Consider the following 26397-nt stretch of genomic DNA (forward strand, 5'->3'; position numbering starts at 1 on the left):
AACTCAACTGTGTAAAATGACACTTCCCGAGAGGCCCCCCCTCCAAGTAGTGTTCTTGACAATGCACACTTAACTTTGAAGTTTCTAAAAGTTCTTGTATCAATAGCTTTGCATAGCTTCAAAGCTTCAAGTGGCAATAGTCATTGAGAATGACGAGGTTTTTTTTGGCCCTTTGAGGCCACTATGGGTTGTGGGGGGGAAATGGGGAGCCCTTGTCTCCACGAAGACGACTCTTTGGGGGGCTTGTGGGGGGTCTTCCTACGAATGTTTCCAAATGGTTTGAGCTTTCTTCCTCGCCTTCCTACCTGTCTCCTTGGCCCATCCCCAAGCCCTTGTTGGCTCTATGAGTATTTTTCATTAAACTTTCAAAATTAATCTAAGATTAATAATTTCTTGGCTAATTTGGCCAATTTTTTAAGTTCTCCTAACCTCTAAGCTTAGGGCTCTATGGCTCTATGATCACTTCATGTAAATTTCATTTAATTTACCAATTAAATGCTAAACCTTTTCTAAAAAGATTAGTTAGAACTAAAGTCCTTAAGCATAATTAACAAAATCTATGCATATGACGACCTCATTACTCACAAAAGGATCTTGGTTATGCATTTAAAACTCTAATTTACTTTAAGCTCGCATAAATAATCTCTAATTTAGATTAAGCTCTCATAAATAATCTCTAAATATGCTTAAAAAGAGAGGAGTAAATATTAAGCAAGAGATGAGTAAATATTAAGCAAGAGATATTTGAAAGGATTAGGAGATTAGCTTTTAGGAATGATTCATGGCGTCAACTTCAATTTCTCAAAAAATGCTTACCGTTTGTTTGCAGACACTTAACCCCCAAAACAAAATCCCAGCCAAGTAAAATATATACAAAGCAAGGAGAACCTGACACCAACCACACAAAGAGAGTACCTATCATTGAACCTTGTGAACATTGCTCCGTGCATGCTTCCCAACAATAAGGACAACTGTCAAAAAAGCACCAAAGAAAAATGCTGGGCTTCCTGTCCATAAAAGATGACGGCCAGAAAATCACCCAAGAAAAGTGATGTGCTTCCCTACCATAAGAGGATAAGGGCCAAAAAACACTCCAGAAAAGCACTTTGCATAGTGACACATCAAAAAAATATTCTGCACTTTTAAGAGATGGTTTTAATGTCTTTCAAGGCAATGGCCAGAATAATCACTGCATGCATCTGCAGCAACAATGAATTATCCGTGCCAAGACCAGCAAAGTTGCCTCTTGGCTGGCGGGAAGCTCAAAATAGAGCACATCTGCACAAAATGTGCTCTCAGAGCCAACAAATTGTCATGTTTTATGATAAATATGTATGAACAAGGAGGATATTTTCGAAGATGCCAATTGTCTTTTTCATGTCAGCATCGACCCCCAACAACGGGTGTTGTTCCTCTTGTTCTCTTTGCATAAGCCACATAGTCACCATAATGCATGGTGTATAAGGAGCTTTGATAGCGTGTAATGTGGAATCTCCTCCTCATAGACTCCGTGATCAGCCCCAGATATCCTGATTTGCGCACCAAAGAGTCCACTGTCTCGATTTTGGTCCAACCTAAGATATTAATGGGAAAAATAAGTTCATCAAAAAAAAAGTCCTTACTTAGACATTATCCAAAGACATCCAAACCAGATGCCCAGCTTCTTTTCAGTAGGCATCCAGATTCCAAATAATACATTAATTATTATTTCCCAAACTTAAAAAGGAGCTACCATCAAGCATGAGCTACAAACTAATGCTTGCATGATTGCATCAATTACCACTTTTGAGTTACCCACCCACCATTGGACATGAAACCAATCACAAACAGATGGCATGCAGCTTCTACACAAGTTCTTGACCTTCAAATTTGCAGACTGATCTTTTCTCCATTACCAACTAGACAATGATGTAAAACTGATCATAGTAGGTTGTGGTTTGTAGCTGAAAGTGGGCAATGTGAGTGATGAGCAACCACCGTAACCAATGGCTACGGACCAGAAAAACTGGAAGGAGGCACCTTAAAGATATATCTTGCTCTGCACTTCAGCAGTAATCTTACATAGTACTAGCTGAATGACGACTTAGTTCATGGATACATCCTAATTCTAGAGAGAGAGGGGGAATTTTGGCAGGCCTTATTTGTTAATATGGGCACCAAATTGGACTTCTCATCAACTTATCACCCTCAAACGGATTGGCACAGTGAGGCGGAACATTCAGCCATGTTGAATCTCATGAAATGTTATGTAGCGGATCAGAAGTCTTCTTGGGAGAAGTACTTAGTGCTTGTGGAATTTGCATACAACAACACAGTGCATGCATCAATGGGAAAGGCCCCGTTTGAGATTGTTTTCAGTAGGGTGGTTTTGCCAGCCACCCTTCGCACAAAGGATGAGATATTTGCAGCTGACGAGTTATGTAAGAGACTTGGTCACAAGACAAACATAAAAAGGCTAGTGATAAGCAGAGAAGGCAATTTGATGTCAAAGAGAATGATTGGGTATTGCTGAAATTTGAGAAAGTAAGACTTGCAAAAAGGCCTGGCAAAGAGGGTGCATACCCTAAGCTTGCAACCAAGCACTTTGGGCCTTTTCGAGTGATCGAGAAGATCAATGAAGTGTCAAAATAGGTAACGGAAATGAGACAAAGTACTAAGAGCAAAAATACAGAAATGGAAGAGAGAAGGTGGTATAAACTCTACTATAAACACCAGAATCCGGTACAAACTAAGTGGGGAAGGGGACATGAGCTGGAGTGACGACAGAGCATCTCCTAAGACAGAGGCTTCGTGAAGAGGTCCGCCGCATTGTCCTCCGTCAAACAAAAGACAACAAGCAAGATATCACCAACCAAAACCTTCCAACGAACAAAGTGATATTGTATCTCTATGTGCTTGGTCCGAGCAAGGAAGACCGGGTTCCAACTGTTCGAATCGTGGTCATCCTCACGATCGGCACAAAAGTGTCTTCATAGTTGATACCAAGCCGCTAAGCATAGCCCTTAGCCACAAGTCTGGCCCTGTGCTTATCCACCGCCCCATCAGACGTATACTTGGTCTTGTAGACCCACTTGACATGGTCCACTCGGAGGGATACTCCGTAACACCCGACTCCCGAATGGTGTCCAACAATCACTTTGGTACTCGAACTGAACACAGAGCATCATGCTACTGTTGTGGCTCATCTCCAACCTCGGGCTCAACCTCAACAACTGACTGAGACTCGCTAGCTGGAATAATAACCTGGAAATCATCCTCATACTCATCTGGTTCTCCAAAAAGTGGTGGCTCCACAACAATGGAAGTAAGTGGAACATGCTCATCAAAGACAACATCTCTGCTGACAATAACTCTGGGTCATATAACCTACAATGGTTATAGGTCTGCTAGGCCTTCAAAGCATCACACTCTGAGTCAGGCTTCTTCTCAAAAGACTTCACCGGTGAAGACTTCCCTTTGCCCTTGTTATTGTTGTTGTTGTGGCCTTTCAACCGCTAGCAAGTCAAAGTCTCAAAACCTCCGCCCTGTGGAGGGTTCAAAGACCGCTCTTCCTAGTCCAAAATGTCAAGTCCCCACGGATCTCCTCATAAAGCAATCCTGAAACACGACTCGAAACCTGCAAAACAAAGCCAAACACCATGAGGGGAGTGCAAGCTTGACTCACCACCCAACCATGACAGCAGTGGGCAAAATCCAAAAGTCATGGCTGTCCCCACCGAGCCACAAGCTGAGCTAACTAGCAAGACACCGAACCAATCTCTACCCCATGCCGTCCCATACCGCCATGGAGCTACCCTCGCGGGCCTCAAGACTGCTGCCGGCCTCGGCTACATGAAGCAAGTGCATGTCTGCACTAGATCCGGGCTCTTGACCGTAGAGCTCTCGCAAAGACTCACGAGACTCTATGACCAACTGACCGACCTTGGCCACACTTTTGTAGGATCTTGGCCAGTCACCGAGCGTCCACACTTGGACGCCCGTCCATCAACGCGTCTCCACTTAGTTCATCCCTAGCCTAGCTCGCCAATCATCCTGCCTAGCTCCAAGCTACCCCAAGTCTCGAAGCTAGTCTTGTGTGTGTGTTGCACACAGTAGATACACTCTGTGTACATGACATACTCCCCTTCCTCTAAGAGGTCACTCCTGAGCTCAGTAAAAACCCAGGGTAGTCCCTCTAAAGGGTAGTCAATGTCTCCCATGTAGCGTCCTCCTCAACACGATCCTTCCACTTGATCTTGTATTCCATGAGTAGCGTATGCCACAATCGCCTTTAACGAAATCCAATAATCTTTTCCAGTTCATGTGGTACAAATGTCATATCCTCGACATCTATTATTTCTTGAGTATCTAATCGGTCTGCTCTACCCAATACTTCCTTAAGTCTACTGACATGAAATACAGGATGAACTTTCACATGAGAAGGCAAGTCCAATTCATATGCAATTGAACGAATCCGGCGTATAACCCGAAATGGTTCTCAGTAGGGGATAATTTCGGTGATCGACCTATCCGTAAAGTCTCAAAATCTTTCGAAACTCATAAATACACCATCATTCCTTCAAAGAACTCTCTCGATGAACAATGTCTATTAGAATAAAATCTATCAATATCTTGAGCGCTTCTAATAGATTTCTTCGCACTTGGGCGCTCGCTCGTCAATTCGTCCCTAGCCCAGCTCGCCAATCAGCCTGCCTAGCTCCAAGCTACCCCAAGTCTCGAAGCTAGTCCTGTGTGCATGTTGCACACGGTAGATACACTCTGTGCACATGACACAAAACCATCGACACAAGCTCCTCTCATGTAATGGTGCTGAGCCTCCCACTGGTGATCAACGAAGAATAGAATGCCGAGTTCTGAGGGGATAGATGAGGCAACAAAGTGATGGCCATATCCTCGGAAGATATCTCCTTCCGAGCCTGGAGAGCCTAGAGTTTGTTGATGTGCTCTCAAGACTCACATCATCAAAGACGTTGCAGGACTTATTACTCGCATATGCACTTCCAAGGAAATTCATACTCCATTCTACAAAGAAGCCAAGTGTTGCTAAATCCCTCGGGCCAACATCATGTGTTTGATGTGGTTGATCACTTGGGGTGTGCAATTAAGGAAGATGAAAGAGCCCACACAGACATTAACACGATTCCACAACTGTGCCTGAGCCTCCCGCTCTTTCTTGGTGGATAGTGAAAGCTCCTCCTCCTCCAACTCTAGCCTTGGAACTCCAACCACAATGAAATCAACCAAATCATAAGACTCAAGACACACTCCATCGTTACCTTCCATATGCCAAAGTTGTTCCCGTCCAACTCTATCGGTCCACCAAGAACATCGGGAGAGTGGGGATCTTCATGTTGGTGTTGGACTCACACTCACACACACACAGAATCTTGCATATTAGGGTTAGGTGCAAGAAGAAGAAGTTCACACAAAAATGAGATAGAGAGAGAGAGAGAGAGAGAGAGAGAGCCAAAAGTGTGGTAGCCACAAAATGCAAGTCAACCCTTGCATGTGTGTCATATCCATACAATATAGAAGTACAAAATATTATATGGATAGAGTATCCTTTCACACTTGATATCCAAGGGAAAAAACCACATGGGAAAAAGTGCCCTTGGTTAAGCCCTGTTCACACATAGCACTGCCATAAGTGAGCATATGCCTACAAATCCCCCCTTAGTGAAAGTGTGAACCTGTACAAGGTAGCAGATCACTCTCTATATGAGAGTAAGCCCAAAGCTTTGTAGAAAGCTTCAAACTTTCTCGAGGTAAAGCCTTAGTGAATAGATCTGCAACATTATCCTGTGTAGGGCAGTAAGATAAACTGATCTCCCCTGCATGTAACTTCTCTCTGACATAGTGATAATGAATCTCAATGTGCTTGGTACGTACATGAAATATGGGATTTCGTGCCACGGCCATAGCACTCTGGCTATCAGTGAGAATGGTGGTGGGTGTCTGCTGACACTCACGAAGATCAACCAATAGTCTCCTTAACCATACACAATCTACTATAGCTGTGAAGACTACCCTGTACTCAACCTTACAAGTAGATGTGGCAACAGTGGGTTGCTTTTTGCTCAACCAAGATATGCATGAACTGCCAAGAAAAAAAAATTCCTACTAGTGGATTGCCTAGTATCATAATCACCAGCCCACTATAAATCACTATATGCATAAAGCTGCAAGCTGCCCCCCTAGGATAGAACAAACCAAGATCCAAGGTACCTTGAAGATAACGAAAAATGCGTTTGACTGCTTGCCAATGCTTTGTGCCTGGACTGTGCGTGAATTTGCTCAACAAAGACACCCCAAAAGATATGCCTGGCCTCGTGTTACACAAGTAAATGAGGCATCCCATTGCCTGGCTGTAAATGCCGGCCTAAAAAGGCTCTCCAATATCATGCATAGTAAGCCGTACACCTGGTTCTACACGAGTAGAAATGGGCTTACATTCATCCATGTGAAACCTTTTTAGCAAACTTTTTATGTACTTAGTTTGCTGCATAACAATGCCATCATCTGTATGCATAAACCGTATGCCGAGATAGTAGTGTAAAGGCCCCAAATCTGACATCAAATTCAGCTTTGAAATCTGAAATTTGTGCTTTGCTAGTCCCTGTAATGAGCATGTCATCTACATACAAGATGACTATGAGAATATCGGCACCGATTTTCTTCACATACAATGTGCTTTCAGCTAGACTATTCACATAACCTTGGCTGGTTAGATGAGCATGTATTTTATCATACCAAGCTCTTGGAGCTTGCTTTAATCCATACAATGCTTTGTGTAACCTGCATACTTTATGTTCCTCACCAGGAACTACAAAACCAATGGGCTGATTTACATATACTTTCTCTTGTAAATCCCCATTTAAGAATGCAGTTTTGATGTCCAATTGATGCACTTTCCATCCTTTATGTGCAGCCAATGCAATCATTGATCTTATCGTAGTCATTCTCGAAGTAGGAGCAAAAGTCTCCTCATAATCTATTCCTTTTTTCTGGGAGTAGCCTTTAGTCACAAGTCTTGCTTTGTACCTATCAATAGTACCATAAGACTTCCTTTTGACTTTGTACACCCACTTTGTTCCAATGACATGCTTGCCTTTCAGCAAGTCCACAAGATCCCAAGTATTGTTCTTCATGATAGAAGAGATTTCATCTTGCATGGCTTGCACCCAGTGCTCATTCTCATGTGCTTCTTCATAAGAAGAAGCCTCTTTTGAATCAAAGAGACCACCCATGGCTAGTGCAGACTCCCCATGATGCATATTCAATGCATGGCTAGAACTAGCCCTTGTTCTACCTGTGAGTGGAGCTGCAAGTTTGCTTTCTTGCAAAGTTTTCAACAACCATCTTGGCACCGACTTGGCTGTGTCTATGGCTGTTTGCTCTTCCCTTAACAAGATCGTCCACTTCTTCCATAGAAGGGGGCTAAATGGCTGGCTGTTCCACATGTTCTACATGAGGACTTTCTTGTGTAGGAGCAGGCTGATCTGAATCCCCCCTAATTGCAATGGATAATAGTCCATCAAACATGTCTTGTATGCCTGTATTATTACTTTTATACAAGCTATACATGGGCTGTACTGAATTATCTCTACTGACAAAAATCCTGCGTGTTGTTGGATTATAAAGACGGTATCCTTCGCTCTCATTGTTGTAGCCCACAAAAATGCATATCATCTAGCTTTGTTCGGAGTTGTTCTGGCACATGTGCATATGCCAAACACCCAAATGTACGCATATAATCCACTTTTGGCTTTCGGCTATACCAAGCCTCAAATGGTGTTATGGTTTTCAAAGCTTTTGTTGGGCACATGTTCAACACGTGAGTTGCACACATTATAGCTTCCATCCAAAAATTGTGAGGCAACTTTTGTGCTTTCACCATGCATCTTGCCATCTCCATAAGAGATCTATTTTTCCTCTCAGCTACACCATTCTGCTGGCGGTGTATAAGGCACAATACATTGGTGTTTGATGCCCTTTTGAAGCATATAATCCTTGAATGCATTTCACATGTATTCTCCACCTCTATCTGAGCGGAGTGTTTGGACTTTACATCCACCCATATTTTCAGCCATTGCTACAAAGTGTCGAAAGCATGTAAATACCTCTGCTTTCGCTTTCAAGGGGTAAACCCAAGCAAACCTAGAGTAGTCATCAATGAATGTGACGAAATAAAGATGCCCCCCTATGGATGGTGTCCGCATTGGACCACATACATCACTGTGTATGAGCTGTGATTTACTTTCAACTCTAACAGCTCGATCCTTGGGGAATGGTTTTCGATGCATCTTTCCCAAAATACACCCCTCACATACATGTCTTGTTGGAGACTCGAGAGACGGCATATTATCAACCATATGATGCTTCTGCAAAAGCATCAAACTCCGAAAATTTACATGCCCAAAACGAGCATGCCATAGCTCTGCATCATGCATAGCAAGAGTGCGGGCAGCCACTGTATTTGCATCATAAGTACACTTGTCATAGCTGTCCAGCTTATACAAGCCTTTGTATCGTGTTCCAAAAGTGACTTTCATAACCCTTTGATGGGTCTTTTACCAAACACTTCCCATCTTCAAATTCAACCTTTAAACCTTGGTCGTTTATGGTTGAGACAAAGAGCATATTTTTCTTTACCCCTGGAACATACAAGACAAAACATTTTTCATACATATATTGGCACCATTGGCTGCAATAAGTATGACATTGCCAATTCCCTTTATTGGATATGTGGTATGATCTGCACATGATACAGTGCGGCCATTTGAAGCATAAACCAAGTGCTGAAATACATCTTTGCATGAAGTGATGTGGCTCTAAGCACCACTATCAAAATACCATGATACAACCTGTCTATCGGATGCAATGCAAGACATCATTGTCTGAAGCACTTGGTGTGTCACTAGTGCATGTGACCAAAAAAATGCACTCTTCCTGAATTACATTAGCCGATTGTTGTGCTTTGTCATCACAAGAGTCTACTACTGCATTGCCTGCATCTTTCTTTTTCTCTTTTGCAATCCGCTTTCTACATTCATTGATGGAGTGGCCAGGCTTATGGCAGTAGTGACATTTGCCCTTCTTTTTAGGCTTGTTTGCATTCCCTTTATCAAACTTTTCACCACCAGAAGTGGATTGTCCATGACCAGCCTTACTAGACTGTTGTCCCCCATGCCTAAAGCTCTTTGCTTTACCCTTATCCTAACCGACAGAGGTGCTAGTCGACAAAACTGCAACGAGACGGACTGAAGGTGGCTAACGAAAATTCGCAGAGGCAAGCCAGACCAGCTCTGATACCAATTGTTGGTGTTGGACTCACACACAGAGAATCCTACATATTAGGGTTAGGTGCACGAAGAAGAAGCTCACACAGAAATGAGAGAGAGGGAGAGAGAGAGAGAACCTATCATGTGCACAGTGTGTATCTACGTGTGCTACACGTACACAAGACTAGCTTTGAAGTTTGGGGAAGCTTGGAGCTAGGCAGGCTGATTGGCGAGCTGAGTTAGGAATAGACTAACCGACGGGCACCCAAGTATGGACACGCGCGCGCCCAAGTGTGGACGCCTGATGACTGACCAAGAGCCTATAAAAGGGTGGCCAAGGTTAGTCATTAGCATATAGAGCCTCGTGTGTCTTTGTGAGAGCTCTATGGTCATCTAGTGCAGACGTGCACCTGCTTCATGCAACCGAGGCCGGCAACAGTCTCGAGGCCCGCGAGGGTAGCTTCGTGGCGGTATGGGACGTCACGAAGTAGAGATTGGTCGGTACGTCCATCTAGTTCGCTCAGCTCGTGGCTCGGTGGGGACAGCCAAGTCTTGTGGGCTTGCCCATGGCTGTCAAGGTTGGGAGGTGAGTCAGGCCTGCACCCCCTTCACGTTTGTTTGGTTTGTTTGCAGGTTTTGAGTCTTGTACCAGGAGCGTTCCACGAGGAGATCCTATGGGGATTTGACAGTGGTATCAGAGCAAGCCTCGTGAACGAGCAAGTCGGTAGGTAGAGAAAAAGAGGTCGAAGAAAAGGTACGAGTTCGAGAAGCTTGCTGTTTTTTCTGTGCATACTGCTGTTTTTTCAATTTCAGCATGTTGCTTTTGTATCGTGGGAACCCGTGATGAAGGTGTGGTCTTGTATGGGTTGTTTGCTTTGCAAAGAAGAAGGCTAGATGTGTTTTTAACTGTATGAACAGTTTGAAGAGAGAGAAAAGAAGTAAAAGCATGTCAGCTGTTGTTTGTGAGAGAGAGAGAGAGAGAGAGAGAAAAGCTTGTGTGAACATCGCAAGGTATGCGCAGCCGGGCTGGTTTGTGTAGGCAGGCTAACACGTATACGCTAGTAGCCTGTACATGCAGCCAGGCGCAGGTGGTGCATCGTAGGCAGGCTGGCGCCCATGGTCAAGTGACTCTTGCACTCGGGCCACTACGTGCAGGCCAGCGCAGGTGCGCAAGTACAGGCGACAGCGGGTCACAGGCGCACGTAAGCAAGCGGCCAGTTCTGTGCACGGGCGGCGGGTCCTCGTAATCATGTAGGCGTACGGGTGGCAAACAAGTGGGCGTAATAAAAAACGCAAAAAGCAAGCGCCGGTTTTTTTAGATTTCTTTTTTTTTTAGAAAAAAAAAAACCTACGCTACCTTGCTTTTGTTTTTCTTGCTGAACCTTAGTAAAAGGGTTTTAAAAACCTATGCTTTGCTTATAAGTGTTTTTTTTTTCAGAAAAGCAAAATATATATATATATATATATAATTTTATTTTTATTTTTTATTTTTTATCCCGCAAAAAAAAAACACAAAAGCAAAAGCTACGTTAGCTTTTGGGGAAGCCTATATATTCCCCTTAATAGGCTTCTTGCCACACATCTCTCAAGCTCTCAAGCTCTCAAGCTCTCTAGCACTCTTATTTGTGCAAGATAAATCTTTTCTCTCCTCTTGCCCTCTTCAAGATGTGGACCCAAGAATCCAAGTTGGAGCCCATTCTCGAACGTGAAGACCTGCCGGCTACGGAAGCCACCGATGCCGATCTTTTCGACGATTTCGTTTCAAAATCAGATTTCCAAGAGTTTAAAGTTGCTCTTGAAGCTTCTTCCTCGGAACGTCAAGCACAAATCGCCGCGCAGATGCAGGCTTTACAGAATTCCATCTCTTTGTTGACCACTACCCTATCTACTCTTTCGGGTATGGATACCTTGGCATCTGCTTTAGGGCCCAATATTACTCCGGAACAGTTTGGGGGCGAGCAAAAGCAGCGTACCAAGAAGATAGTGGACACTTGGCTACATAAGTGGCAAGTCCATTTTCAGTTTCACCCATATAACGATGGAAAAAAGATCCAATTGGCAGCAGGTTTCCTCTCCGGCAAAGCTTTGCTTTGGTGGAAAGAACTCAACCCTAAATCAACGACTTGGACACACTTCGAAGACGTCTTCAAGAAAGAATTCCTCAAGAAAGAGAATGACTATGATGATGTTGCCCGGTTTACTACTTTGACCATGACCTTGCGGAACCTCACTGATGAGGTCAAGAAGGGACGTTGCTTCACCTGCGAAGAAAAAGGACATGCATAACGAGTGCCCGAAGCAAAAGGGTGCAGAGATCAACGTAGGACCCAAGCCAAAGGCAGCTAACCAGTTGTCTTTGATAGGTACGTCAGTTACTGTACTTTCTCGCCCTCGTACATGTTCTGATTGTCTGTTCACCTCTAATGTTTTTGGCTTGCATGATCTCCGAGTTTATGAAGAAGTGAATGGCCATAGAATCAACATTCTTCTAGACCCTAGCAGCTCACACAATTTTGTTAATTACAAACTTGTGCAGAAATTGGATCTTGACACAACACCCAGCGATCATACCTATGAGGTACGCCTACTTGCGGTTCGGCAAGTATGGGATCGAAAGGTGGAGACGCTACCGATCCGGATTCAGGACTACAAAGATACTCTGGAATGCTATATTATGCACCTAGAACATGTAGACTTGTTATTAGGGATTGAGTGGTTTAAGACTCTTCAAGTCCAGATAGATTGGTCTAGTCATATTTTTTCTTTTGAACATAGGAACACCCAGTATAGTATCTTAGGTGATTGTATACATCCCTCTCAGGGATCTCTTGTAAATACAGTTGATTTTGGTAATATAATGGATTCTTCTTTGTATACTGCCACTTTCTTCATTTCTCATACCTTCTATGGATGTCAATGAATTAAGTGTATTTGAAAGCAAAGAATTACAGAAGATACTTGATTCGTTTCAAGATGTATTTCCTAAGGAACTACCATCGGGCTTACCACCTGAAAGTGCAGTAGATCATCGTATTGACCTGATCCCTGGTGCTCACCCTGCTAGCATTCCACCTTACAGGATGAGCCAAGCTGAGGAAGATGAGTTGGCCAAACAACTCGAAGATTATTTGAGGATGAGCCAGATCCGTCCAAGTAAATCACCTTGGGGTGCACCTGTGTTGCTTAGGAGAAAGAAGGACAACACTTGGAGAATGTGTATAGATTACAAGAGATTGAACAAGCTAACAATTAAGAGCCGTTATCCTCTCCCTAGATCAGATGACCTAATTGACCGGTTAGCCAGAGCGAAATATTTCGCGAAGATAGATTTACGTACTGGCTATCACCAAATACGTATTCATGAAAGGCATGTCGAAAGAACCGCCTTTCAGACTAGATATGGCCATTACGAGTTTCTCCTAATGGCCTTTTGGGTTAACCAATGCTCCAGCCACTTTCCAACAAATGATGAACGATCTTTTTCGTGAACATTTGGAAAAATTTGTGGTGGTGTTCTTGGATGATATTTTAATATATACTCGTACTCTTGAGGATCACGTTAGACACCTCACGATTGTCTTAACTATTTTAAGACAGAATCGACTATATGCTAAATTAAGTAAATGTGAGTTTTTCATGACAGACATCATTTACTTGGGACACAAGATAACGAGAGATGGATTGAGCATTGACTATGACCGGGTTTAGAAGGTTCTGGCCTAGCCTATACCGCGAACAGTGAAACAACTTTGTTCTTTTCTCGGTTTTGTTGTTTTTCTTCGGAAATCTGGAGTACTCTCAGCTCACACTACCGATGACCGACTTGTTGAAAAGTCGTGGACGTAAGTCAAATCAGCCTATCACTTGGAATAACGATCTGGATATGACCTTCAGACTTTTGAAAGAAAAAGTCAAGAAAGCACCTATCTTAGCATTACCCGATCCTTGTTGGCCTTATGTTCTTGAAACTGATGCCAGTGACTATGCTATCGAGGCTGCTCTATTTCAAGATGGTAGACCTGTTGCTTTTGAAAGTAAAAAGCTAGACGACACTCAATTTCGTCGGCCAATCCTTGAGAAGAAGCTTTATACTGTGATTCACGCTCTCAAGGTCTAGAGACATTAATTATATGGCTCCAAGTTTGTGATCTTCACTAATCATCAGTCAATCAAGTATGTATGTGATGCAGATGATTTGAGAGACTGGAAAGCTCAATGGACTGAATTAATGCAAGATTTTGATTTTGAGATCGTTATAGAAAAGGGTCCATGAATAGTGTTGTAGATGCACTTAGTTGAATTAGAGAGGTGAATACTTTGTCATTCACCGAGATTTTTACTGACTTATTTCAGTCATTGAGAGGACTTTGCAGGACTGATGGTTATTTTGGTCCATTTTGGCCAAAGATCCAGGACGGGAGCTCATTGATTGACCAAGACTCAATGACTAAGCAGCCTAACATTAAGGTTGCAGGAGGCCAATGGATGATTCGGAATGGTTTACCATTCCGTAATGACAAAATTGTGTACCACAAATCCCGGACATTAGGTCCAAGATTCTTAAGGAGTGCCACGACGCCCCTTTTGCTGGACACCTTGGGGTACACAGGACATTATCGTTAGTGAAAGTTAAACGCTTTAGATAGACTGGATTATTGAATCCTTTGCAAATCCCAGGTAATAAATGGGAAAGTATTTCCATGGATTTTATTACCGGATTACCAAGAACACATCAAGGCCACGATTCTATTTGGGTTATGGTAGATTGCTTAACAAAAATGGCTAGATTTTTACCGACCCAGAAGAGCATTACATCTATGCAATTAGCAAGGCAGTTTATCGAGCAATTGTTTAGACTGTACAGGTTACCGCAGGACACAGTCAATGATAGGGACTCTAAGTTTACGAGTGATTTTTGGAAACTTGTTTTTGAGAAGTTGGAAACAACTTTGAATTCGAGTTCCTTAGATCATCCTCAACCTGATGGCCAGACTGAAAGAGTTAATCAAATTTTGGATAATATGCTTCGTGCATATGTCTCCACAAGACAGAGTTCATGAGAGGATTATCTTCCTATGTTAGAATTTGCATATAACAGTACTAAGCATACGAGTACAAGTTTTAGTCCTTTCATGCTTATGTATGGTTTTCAACCTAGATCACCTATTACAGTGGGATTCTCAGGACTTCAGCATGATGCAGCACGTAATTTTTGCAAGATATGCAAGAAATGTTACAAGTTGCGAAGGAATCTATTAGAAGTGCTCAAGATCGAGACAGATTTTATTCTAATAGACATCGTTCACCCAGAGAGTTCTCTGAAGGAACGATGGTGTATTTGCGAGTTCCGAAAGATTCCGAGACTTTACGAACAGGTCGATCTCCGAAATTATCCCCTAGATACTGTGGACGATTTCGTATTACACGACGGATTGGTTCAGTCGCATATGAATCGGATTTGCCTTCTCATGTGAAAGTTCATCTTGTATTTCATGTCAGTAGACTTAAGGAAGTATTGGGTAGAACTGCCCAATTAGTTACTCCTCAAGAAATCATAGATGTCAAGGACATGACATTTGTTCCATACGAACCTGAAAAGATTCTTGGATTTCGTGAAAGAAGATTGCGTAATACGCTTATCACAGAATACAAGATCAAGTGGAAGGATCATGTTGAGGAGAACGCTACATGGGAGACATTGCCTACTCTTCAGAGAGATTACCCTGGCTTTTTAGTGAGCTCAGGAGTGAGCTCTTAGAGGAAGGGGAGTATGTCATGTGCACAGTGTGTATCTATCGTGTGCTACACGCACACAAGACTAGCTTCGAGGTTTGGGGAAGTTTGGAGCTAGGCAGGCTGATTGGCGAGTTGAGTTAGGGATAGACTAATGGGTGGGCACCCAACTATGGATGGACGGGCACCCAAGTGTGGACGCCCGATGACCGGCCAAGAGCCTATGGGTGGCCAAGGTTAGTCATTAGCATATAGAGTCTCGCGTTTCTTTGTGAGAGCTCTATGGTCAGGAGCCTGGATCTAGTGCAAACATGTACCTGCTTCACGCAGCCAAGGCCGGCAGCAATCTCGAGGCCCACAAGGGTAGCTTCGTGGCAATATGGGACATCACGAAGTAGAGATTGGTCGGTACGTCCATCTAGTTAGCTCGGCTCGTGGCTCGGTCGGGACAGCCAAGTCTTGTGGGCTTACCCACGGTTGTCAAGGTTGGGAGGTGGGTCAGGCCTACACCCCCTTCATGTTTGTTTGGTTTGTTTGCAGGTTTCAAGTCTTGTACCAGGAGCGTTTCACGAGGAGATCCTATGGGGATTTGACAGAGCCAAAAGTGTGGTAGCCACAAAATGCAGGTGAACCCTTGCATGCATGGGAAAAAGTGCCCTTGGTTAAGCCCTGTTCACACACAACCCTACCATAAGTGAGCATATGCCTACACTTCGCATGTTTCTCTGCCATCTCGAGGGTTTACTTGGTCTTGTGAAGAGAGGGTTGGTGGGAAAAAAAAATATGAAGAAGAGGCTACAAATAAATGCAAAGTAGTTGTCCAGCAGTGATGCTGCCTTCTACATCCTTCTCCACGTCCCGAACAGCCCAACAATACTCCAATCAACACCAAAACACAGCAGTCCCGAATGCTCTCACCGTCTCTGAATCTTCAAGCCACCTAGGGCTCTGATACCATATACCTAGATGAATCCAAGTACATTCCCAAATTCACCTTTTAGGAATGTGCATGTTATATACTCCTGGTAGTCAACCCACAAGACTATATAACTATCAACTCCATTATGCATAGTATGGACTAGATACTACAACATCCCCACCAACGTCATCAGTACCCAATAGTGGGTGTAGAACTCTGTATCAAGATATGCTCTCACACACGAACTCCACACACACACACACACACATAAGAGCATATAAATGAGACAAAGTATTGAGAGCAAAAGTACAAAAATGGAAGAGAGGAGAAGGTGGTATAAACCTGGGGCTCTAATACCATGTCAAATAAATGAGACAAAGTACTGAGAGCAAAAGTACAGAAATGGAAGAGAGAAGAAGGTGGTATAAACTCTACTATATACAACAAAATCCGATACAAACTTAGTGGGGGAGGACAAGGCATGCTATATATACAAGAAGGGCAGCCACTCGACCAGTAGCAACTGAGCCGACAGCCCCCTGATGGACCCACGAATGGAAAATGTCCAGTCGGCCAACATAGTATGAGTCGGCCACAGCTTGTAACATACCCATCTTCACTAATAAAGAAATGTCCATGTAATTATGAGTTTTTATGATATAAAAATCAATGATTTTATTATTTGAGTCATTTATACTTAGAATCTTCAAATTCTGAGCCCAAATTTGGAATTTGTGCACGATTTTACCCTAATATAGGATTTTACAGCATCCAAAAAACGGACACCGAATCAAGCCTATGCGCAAATTTCAGTCATTTTAGTAAATGCACGACCGGGTGTCCGATTGACGAACGGTCTGAACCCCAACGACCAGGAAAACCTCGTGGACAAAAAAAAATTCGCCCCCGGGGGCGGTCCGGCGCGCAAATGAACAGTATGCAGGTGTGCACGGGGACATGGTGGACAGTGTGAATGGCATCAGTTTGGGGCAATAACTTCATGGACAGATTGGTACAACTCTTGGGGTCGAAAAGGACTCAAGGTTTTAAAAAGGTCCCTTTTTCATTACCCCATGTGGGGGGAGGGGACAAAGGTTTAAAAAGCCTTAAAAACATTAGAATACCTTTTTTTTTAAAGGATCGTGGCACAAAAGCTATATTGGGGACCTGCGTGCTTTTTCTGAAAGGGGCTAGCGGGCTGCAGAGGGCGCTTCCCTATGGCTGAAAAAAACGAAGGGTTGAACAGGAGGAGGCGGGCTGGAGCAACGGCACATGCTCTCTCTCTCTCTCTCTCTCTCTCTCTCTCTCTCTCTCTCTCGCTTGACCCACACAGGGCTGGACTGCAGGCGCACAGGGTTGCAGCAGAGGAGTGTGTGTATGCTTTCTCTCTGTGGAAAAAGGCTGCGCTACAGTACATACAGGCCAGACCAGATGTTTAATGGAAAAACAAGTCACCCGATGTTTGCTGAAACAAGTCTTTGTTTCATGTGGAAACATGTATTAGGATTTCTCTAGGAGATAGGTCACATGCAGGCAGAGGGTACAGGAATGGACACATGTTTGGTACAACCTTGCTACTAATTGGACAGGGATTTGGAAATCCATGACTGAGATGGATAGTACCCTTGGAAGGCAAAGAGGGTTGGTACTGGTGTGTAGACTATCTAGCCTTGATTTTAGATATGAGTCGAAGATTTGTGTGTATATAAATCAGCTTCTCAATGTTTGTGACCTTCAACTTGTTTCTTCTTTTTGTATGAATGAGAGAGAAAGTGCTCCAATTTCTCACATGGAGAAGTTGTACTCCCTTGAGAAAGCACGTGAATTGCAAGCTGCTGCAATTTGGGAGTACTTGCACCAAATGCCTCCCACCACCTGACTACCTGATGCATTTTCTTTTCATCTTTTGCAAGTGCACGAGAGAAGAAACCCCCTCTGATCTGTACACATCCAACTCATCTATTAGCACCCCTTGCTCATCCACATTATATCATAACACTCTATAAGGGTCATCCATCCATTATGAACCTCTCCATCTAACTCTTACCCCCTTCCTCTCCAAATAGGATGCAATAAAAACCCTTATACGGAAGGAGAGGAAGGAGGAGATGGAAAACGCGACACTAGAGAGCGGTTACGCTCCTCCAGAGCCAAGATGTGAACCTTCTGCTCATCCAACTTGGCTGTCTGTTTTGCGATTGCTCGCATCATCTGCTGGAACATGTCTGTGACACTCAAGCTTGGTGCCCTAGCTGGGCTGCCTGGTGCACTCTGGTCCCATGGTTCTTGGTCTCTCTCGTCGTCGAAGCTCGCCATAGCAAGAAAATGCACTTCCTTTCCGGAACGCAATCTGACCATCCACTATCTGTGTGGGAGACGTCCAGAGGCTTCCGAAGGCTAAAAACCAACCGTCCTTCGAGGGACAGGAGTCACTCCGAAAGGGGTAGTCCACCGGCGTCTAAAAACCAACCACACGAGCGAGAGAAAATTTTGGTTTCTTTGCTGAATCTTTGTACTTGAAGTAGGCTCTGATACCATTGTAACATGCGAAAGCTTTGGAGAAGAATCAATAACTTCAATACTCAAAATTCAGCACTCTTTTCGCGACGGAAATTAACGTACAAACTGAATAGAGAGAGAGAGGGAGAGAGATGGAGAGAACACAGTATTGGGTCCCAATTACCCTCTGTAGGGCCCCCACCACGGATGATGTATTTGCTTTATTAGAATGATGTGAATCTGAAAAGAAAATACAGAATTCTTGACCTTTCTTGGCTGGAAAATCCTTGCCCTTGACCTTCAGTTCTCCACCCCTTTGCTTAGCAACTCCCTTGGCTTGTCTAGCCCTTGATTTGCTTGAGCTCTTGGAGAATAATGAGATGATTGAATGGGATTGTGGCCTCCACTATTTATACTACTTCCCAACAGCAGTCGGCCAGTAGATAAACAGGCAGCCAGTTCTAAATGTCCCCCACGACTGAGATAACAGCATTAAATGCTGGAAAAATCACCTAAAATGCTGCACATTATTCCCTAGATGACTGGGCATCACGCGCTTGCTTCCAGAGGGCTGGGCACAGCCTTTGCCCACATTCCAAGGGCTGGGCAGCCTGTATGGGCTGCCCCATACCTGCCCTACAGCCATGTAAAGGCTGTAAACTCCTGGAATTTGCCTTATTCTTGCCCTAGGGCTATCCCACAGCCCCTCCATGGCTGGTGGGTTCAGCCTGGGCCTTCCTGGCCCTCATGGGGGTGGTTCCACACCATTCCCATGCCCACGCTAAGATCCGGGGTAGCCCTATGGACTGGCCCCTTGTCCTAAACACTAACTACTCAGTGATCTGGCATCCGGTACCATACCAGATACACAAAATCACTTACATCATTCTAGAGGGAGACTCACAGCGCGGACTGGCACTGTTTCATGTGCAGGACAGTGCACACCTGACCTTAGACTCTTGTGCAGGACAATGCACACCTGACCTCGGACATCTGAGATGGATCCTTGGCTGACTCGTCCCGGACTGGGCTCACATGGGACCAGTTCACCATCCCAGGTCCTGCACCTTCTATACAGAAATGTCTACGTGGCATCCAAGTGCGGGATGCACGTGACAACAAACAAACAAGAAGGTGATGCAGGCCTGACTCACCTCCCAACCATGACAGCCGTGGGCAAGCCCACAGACCTGGCTGTCCCCACCGAGCCACGAGCTGAGCTAACTAGATGGACGTACCGACCAATCTCTACCTTGTGACGTCCCATACCGCCACGAAGCTACCCTTGCCGGCCTCAAGACTCCTACCGGCCTCGGCTGCATGAAGCAAGTGCACGTCTGCACTAGATCCAGGCTCTAGACCATAGAGCTCTCACAAATCAGGCGAGACTCTATATGACTAATAACTAACCTTGGCCACCCTTTTATACGCTCTTGGCCGGTCATCGAGCGTCCACACTTAGGCGCCCGCCCGTCCATACGCCCGCCCGTTAGTCTATCCCTAACTCAGCTCGCCAATCAACCTGCCTAGCTCCAAACTTCCCCAAACCTCGAAGCTAGTCTTGTGTGCGTGTAGCACACAATAGATACACAGTGTGCACATGACAACTCTGCTGCCCACGTGCGTTTTGCTCCCTCTTTTTGCGTTTTTTCGGAGGAAGAAGACATTGCTGCGTTTTTTCAACAATGGCTTCATTTTCTTCTCCTACACTCCCTTCTTTCATCAGCGTTTTCATCTCCTACTCCTCCTACCTTGCGTTTTCCTCACCGAGTCCAGGTGCAACCTAGAAGGGAACTGCATTGGTGATTGGTGGGCTGCGTTCTTTTGCTGGCTGCGTTTTCTTCATCAAGAGCCTCTTCTTCATCAGTGTTTTGCCTCTAGCGGTGCTCCTGCCCTTGCGTTAACCACATGGCGCCAAGGTGCAAGCCTACTTGAATCTTGGCTGTGTTTTTTGCTTCTTCAAGCATTTTCTACAGCAGCTGGTGGTGTGTGGTCTGATTTTCGCAGCAAGGACAGCAGTGGAGGGTGGTATGTTTGCGTGTGGTGCAGCCAACAAGTGGCTTCGACAGATCCTCTTCTTCCCCGGCTTCTTTCCCCTTCTAGAGGATGCTTTCCGGTGTCTTTTGGTGGACTGTTTGCTGCTGTCCAGCCCCTTTCTCTCTCAATTCCGAGAGTGGGCTGATTGATCCTTGTGCCTTGTTCCGCTGGAGAAGTGTTGGAGATTGGTGGTGGAGTGCTCCGATCATCAGTGACACAAAGGCTTGCTTGCAAAGGTTTGCTATTGCAGTGGATATGGGTCCCCTCTTGGAGAAGTAAACTTTCCTCGTTTCTCAGGGGAAGGTAAGGTTCCCTCCTAGTGGACAGGATCAAGCACCTGTTACAATGCAAAAGACAAGACGGAGTCACAGCTACTCTTGTGGAAAGAAGGGTCACTTGGCCAAGGATTGCGACCAAAGGTAAAGCCCAGGCCAAGACCAAGTTTTCAAAGAAGGGCAAGGATCATATACCGGAAAATGACTTTGATAGTTCCAGTGATACTTCTAGTGCCCTCAAGGCTGCAAAAGCCAAGGAGGCCTTGGATGGTCAGCTTCCACAATTATACAGGTAGTTTCCCCTCGTGTGCTTCCGGACAGAGGAGGATTGTGGGCGGGAGAGGGGGCTGTCACAAGCCCTGACTTTTGGTGCATGGGACCAATGTATCGGAGTTCCAAGCAGGTAAAATATCGGGCGAGATAAGTTCATTTTGGTAGCTGGAGCTACGGACTCGATGTGTTCCAAGTTTATTGCTTGGTGTAGCAGAGATTATGGATTGGTTGAGTTCCAAGTTCATTGTTCGAGGTCTTTTGAGACGTGATGTGTTCACCATCTACTATTGGGGGATGATTGGGAGCGGTGTTCCACAAACTCATAATTCTATACCTCCAGCCAAGCAGATTTCTTTGTTGTTCAAGGTGGCAAAGATAAGTTATCGGGCGAGATAAGTTCATTTTGGTAGCTGGAGCTATGGACTCGATGTGTTCCAAGTTTATTGCTTGGTGTAGCAGAGATTATGGATTGGTTGAGTTCCAAGTTCATTGTTCAAGGTCTTTTGAGATGTGATGTGTTCACCATCTACTATTGGGGGATGATGGGAGCGGTGTTCCACAGACTCATAATTCTATACCTCCAGCCAAGCATATTTCTTTGTTGTTCAGGGTGGCATTTTGTTTCAAGTCGTCGGGTTAGCATGTGCTCTTTCCGAGGTGTATCCGATATCTGCAGTACTCGAGTGTCCATGGTTGCATCTTCATCAGCTTATCTTCTTCAGACTTTTTGCACACTATGAGCTGCAGAGGGGGTGTTAGAATTTGTGCATCTCATTGAGCATGGGATCTGGCCTTTTATGTAACACGCGGAAGCTCTGGGAGTCTTCTTTCAGCCCTAAACACTCCTAGAAACCATCTGATGCAAAATGCAGATATAGAGAGAGAGAGATATGCTGGAAATTCAGTATATTACTATAGTACAAAAAGGTACTTGTCTACAGCCCTAGGCTGCCTTGAAGAAAAGGTGAGAACACCCAAAATTCTGTCCCCCTATGGGACTCCTACTGACCCAATCCCTAGGGGATTGAATGGCCTATACAATGAGCATGTGTGCCTATTGAAAGGCCTTGGAATCATTGTAGAACTGGCCGACTGCTGGTCGGCCAGCAGTCGTGGGCAAAATCCATACAAAACCTGCGTTTGTGTCAGATCTGGACCAACCGCTTCTGATCTGGTCCAACCGCCTCTGAACTGGTCCAGCCGCCCACCTTTGCAAGCAGCCGACAGCTCAACCTTATCCTTCCATGCCCCTGGTACAAGTCCACACTGGCCTCTGGTGCACCAGATGCTCCAAACTCCTAGTTCTACTGATCTTTTACTGGCTGCCCCCTTCTGGATTAGCCCTGAGAAGATACATGGCATTGATCATGCACATGACATCCCCCTCTGCTAAACTTGATGACGGGATTCCAACCTGCTCTTGGATGACTCATCATCATCCCAAATCCTTTCCCGAAGTCCCTCTGTCATCCATCCATCCCTGGCAACCCTTTTCTCTAAAAGCCCAACCTGTTCTCCAAACCACTGTGTCTCAGACTAAGATCTATGCATCTGTTCCATCTAGTCCACAATCCTATCCTGCCCTAACTCTGAACACTGTCTTGGTCTTCATTCCTGAGAAATGAATCTGGCACTCACATCACCCTTGGAGGGTAATCCTCCCTTGGGACTGTTGCCCGAGAACCTATCTGGCTCACAGGACTACCATCCCCTCTGGCTTTGTGGAACACCACCAACAAACCTCCTAGGAGCTCTTCCCGATCTGTGTTCCTTGCCTTGGGCTTCGTATCCATGTACTTTCCTGTACCTTGGACCTATACACTATCATCTGGGACTGATTCAGTGTTTAGCTTTGCTGAGCCTGATGCTCTGATACCAATGTAACACGCGGAAGCTCTTGGAGTCTTCTTTCAGCCCTAAACACTCCTGGAAACCATCTGATGCAAAACACAGATATATATATATATATATATATATATCTGTGTTTTGCATCAGATGGTTTCCAGGAGTGTTTAGGGCTGAAAGAAGAGAGAGAGAGAGAGAGAGAGAGAGAGAGATGCTGGAAATTCAGTATATTACTATAGTACAAAAAGGTACTTGTCTGCAGCCCTAGGCTGCCTTGAAGAAAAGGTGATAACACCCAAAATTCTGTCCCCCTATGGGACTCCTACTGACCCAATCCCTAGGGGATTGAATGGCCTATACAATGAGCATGTGTGCCTATTTAAAGGCCTTGGAATCATTGTAGACTGGCCGACTGCTGGTCGGCCAGCAGTTGTGGGCAAAATCCATACAAAACCTGCGTTTGTGTCAGATGGCTGCCCCCTTCTGGATTAGCCCTGAGAAAGTACATGGCATTGATCATGCACATGACATTTTAATTGGTGCATATGTATTTAAACATGTTTTACTAGGTCATGGGCTGCTATTGGCCAGCTCCATGGCAGTCAACCAGCTACATGGCCTCCTCCCCTCACTTGTTAATTCAACAATCCAATTCACAGGCACATCTACACCTATCTGCTGGCTGGTATTGCCCTTGTAAAACCTCATGCTATAGGACAAAGATGTTCATCGTCTGATCTCTCTCTCTCTCTCTCTCTCTCTCTCTCTCTCTCTCTCCCCTATGTTTTGCTTCCCCATTGTGCAACTTTATCAAATCCCCATACAGGAGCAATTGCAAAACCAAGCTGACCTAGCAACCAGAATAATCACAAACGGCACAGTAACCAGACTTTGAGGATAGACTGCCGGAGGGTGACCCTGTGGGCTGCCAACCTGCAGAGAGGACAGCCAGCCCTACCACACGGTCATCATTCATTTGCAAACCAGTTGAGCAGCCAGGCAGCAGCTCCAAGCCTGCAATGTACAGACCTTTCAGCCCTCAGGACCTTTCTAGCCAGATCAAATCTCCAGCAAGCAGCTGCAGTTGCAGTTGCTGCAGTTGCTCCAGTCTCCAGCCCCATTGATTGCACGTTTAGAACCCTTTTATATGTTCTGAACAGTCGTCTTTACAACAGCGAAAGGCATGAAATTAAGCCAGAGAGACCAGGCACTGTAGATGAATTAACCTCTACCAAGCAAAGCACATTCACTCATAGGTACATGAAAACCCTGTTTACATGGCCCAATCACAGTTTCATTATGTTTTGGCGTACTAAATCACAACGGCATGAAAGCATTCGTCGAGTTCTGTAAACACAACGGCATGAAAACATTTGTCAACTTGCCTAGTGTTTACACACACCACTTGGCAAGCCGTTCTCATAATACCAGAGAATTAGCCATGAGATCAAGAAACAGTTTCAGTCATCATCACTTTCAACCCCTGTTTTGCACTACACTTGCAAGGAATGAGAGCCACTATGATTGCAGCCCCATCATGCTCAATCAACCTACCTAGGGCTTACGAACACTGGCATTTAAAATAACCTACTTATTCTCTTCCATCTCTCTCCTGCCCTTGTATGTGTGCATCGAAAACTTATATTCAAAGGGAAAATACTTACATGGCACCTTCATCCATTTTTATCCATTTACTTTTGCCTAATTTAGTAGTTTTATAACATTTTATTTAGTGCCATTACATTTATGTTTTATGTTCTTATAACTAAGTGTTTACTGGCAAGAACGTCTCTTCAAAAAAATGATATAGCTAAACACAAGTGCCGCACACCTTCTTGTGCAGCTACCTCTGGCAAATACGTGGCACTGCGCTTGTAATTATCAGGATCTGTAAATTCCAAAATAATTCCATGCTTGCCAATCTGCCCAGACATTCAAGAGACAAGCCAACCTGTTAAGCACAAGGACATTCTAGCAAACTGCAACAGTTCTCAAGAACCAAATTTTGTACAGCCTTTAACAATCTTACCTCCCAATCCAGACAATGAGTAGCTGTCTCATAGGTTGTAAGAAGAGAAACTGTGCATTCCAAATAAGGTATTTCTTTCGCCTGGATGGGAGGGAATCGCCGATCACGCAGAGCACTGGTTGGGCACGGAAAAAATTCAACCATAGTTTGTCCATCATAATCCTTTTTCCAGATACTACATAAGCCATTATGGAATTGCAGCAATTAAAACCTGGTGAGGGCATAGTCTTTGAAGCCCGTAATCAAGCAGCGTGCCTCCAACGTCCCAATGCACCCCCGTAGCCGAGGCTCACCACCATTCATGGCCTTCTTCCAAGTAACGAACAAAGGACTAGGAAAGCCAGCATTTCCAGCATCACAAGTTTATAGTGGTACACACCCACCCTAATGTATAGGAGCAAAAAAATGTCATCAAAAAATGCTGTGCAAAAAAAGCAATACTATCCCAATAACCCTCTTCCTGCAGAAGCCTGCATGTGTTGTTCATAACGTTTTGAACATATCCCCATAGGCTAGTCTCCCTTGCCCTTGGAATGTAATGCATTTCTCCTCATGGCTGAAAATGCATCAATCCATCCTTGTATACCTTCAAATATTGATTGGCAGATATGCAATTAAACTAGGAGCACCAAGCGAGGTGGGATGATGTGGCAACCTCAAAGGGTGCAAAGCTGCACAATATTAGCTCTTTGCCATCTTGTATACACCACTTGCCACAAGTACACTTGATGCATGGCAAGCAATTATTCTACTCGTGACCATGCTGCTATGTCCGGCAACCCAAGACTAGGCAACCCAAGACCTAGTCCCTCTTTACCCGGCTGAAGGGGCGATGGAAAATTGCCTACCCTACAAGCGATGGGAAAATTCACATAATGTCTCACATCAAAGTTGGTCTCCCTGATTCTGATATGCAGGTCAAGGGTCAAATAATGTCTCCCTTATGCCTGCTAGCATGCAAAAACAATAAAAAATTGGCCCCTTCCCCTGTCTTATATTGCCCCTTGGTTTCCACACCACTCAAGCAGATCTGATTCCTGAATGATGATGCCAAAAAAACATGTAATTTTTTTTTCCAAAGACAAAAGTTTTGCCATCGATTTTCTCCTCGTGTACAACCCTAAAAACTAATGCAAAAAAACACAGAGACAGAGAAGGGGGATCGTACAACTCGCCATCGTCGAAAGCGGGTGGAGGGATGTCGTCTCCAGTGTAGTGAGCGACAAGGGTGTCGAAGCAGTAGACGGCCATCTCCTTGCTTGCAGAAACCATGGTGAAAGAGGGGTAGATCTCTTCCGCTGGTCAGAAATCGAGGGCTAAAAGCACGAGAAGGATAAGCGGAAGAGATAGCTATGGGGGGCTGGGGGGCGGGCTACATGACAAGAGGAAAGGCAGCCATGGCGAGCAAAAGCTGAGGTGAAGGTCAAACCCAGCTTAGAGAACACGCATGAAGAAGGTAGCAACACTTGTGCTTCCTTCTTCCTCTTTTTTTTCATTCTTTTTTGT

General features: G+C 44.7%; 1 protein-coding gene across 2 annotated transcripts; it reads right to left on the bottom strand.

The window, feature by feature from the left end:
- Positions 1-782: 782 nt before the first annotated feature.
- On the bottom strand, positions 783-26397 carry LOC147605502 (AMMECR1 family). 2 transcript variants are annotated; one of them, XM_086793093.1, is made up of 5 exons: positions 26060-26396; positions 25103-25222; positions 24892-25006; positions 24694-24784; positions 783-1574 (listed from the first exon to the last, which is right to left on the bottom strand). In XM_086793093.1, the coding sequence occupies exons 1-5, from the start codon at positions 26161-26163 to the stop codon at positions 1381-1383; spliced, it is 624 nt and encodes a 207-aa protein (XP_086649219.1). In that variant the 5' UTR covers positions 26164-26396; the 3' UTR covers positions 783-1380. The 2 variants fall into 2 exon arrangements, with proteins under 2 accessions (XP_086649219.1, XP_086649220.1); XM_086793094.1 differs by lacking the exon at positions 25103-25222 and having other exon boundaries at positions 24892-25066; positions 26060-26397.

The sequence above is a fragment of the Cibotium barometz genome, chromosome 59, assembly GCF_041138505.1.
Source record: "Cibotium barometz isolate CiBa-2024 chromosome 59, ASM4113850v1, whole genome shotgun sequence".
Taxonomy (NCBI): Eukaryota; Viridiplantae; Streptophyta; class Polypodiopsida; order Cyatheales; family Cibotiaceae; genus Cibotium; species Cibotium barometz.

What these genes read in the sequence shown, in the direction of transcription:
- LOC147605502 (XM_086793093.1), bottom strand. Translation starts at nt 26,163, where the DNA reads ATGGTTTCTGCAAGCAAGGAGATGGCCGTCTACTGCTTCGACACCCTT. An exon ending in GCTTTCGACGATGGCGAGTT is followed by an intron (nt 25,223 to 26,059) that starts GTACGATCCCCC and finishes TGGCTTTCCTAG; the next exon opens with TCCTTTGTTCGTTACTTGGA. An exon ending in AAAGACTATGCCCTCACCAG is followed by an intron (nt 25,007 to 25,102) that starts GTTTTAATTGCT and finishes GTGCCCAACCAG; the next exon opens with TGCTCTGCGTGATCGGCGAT.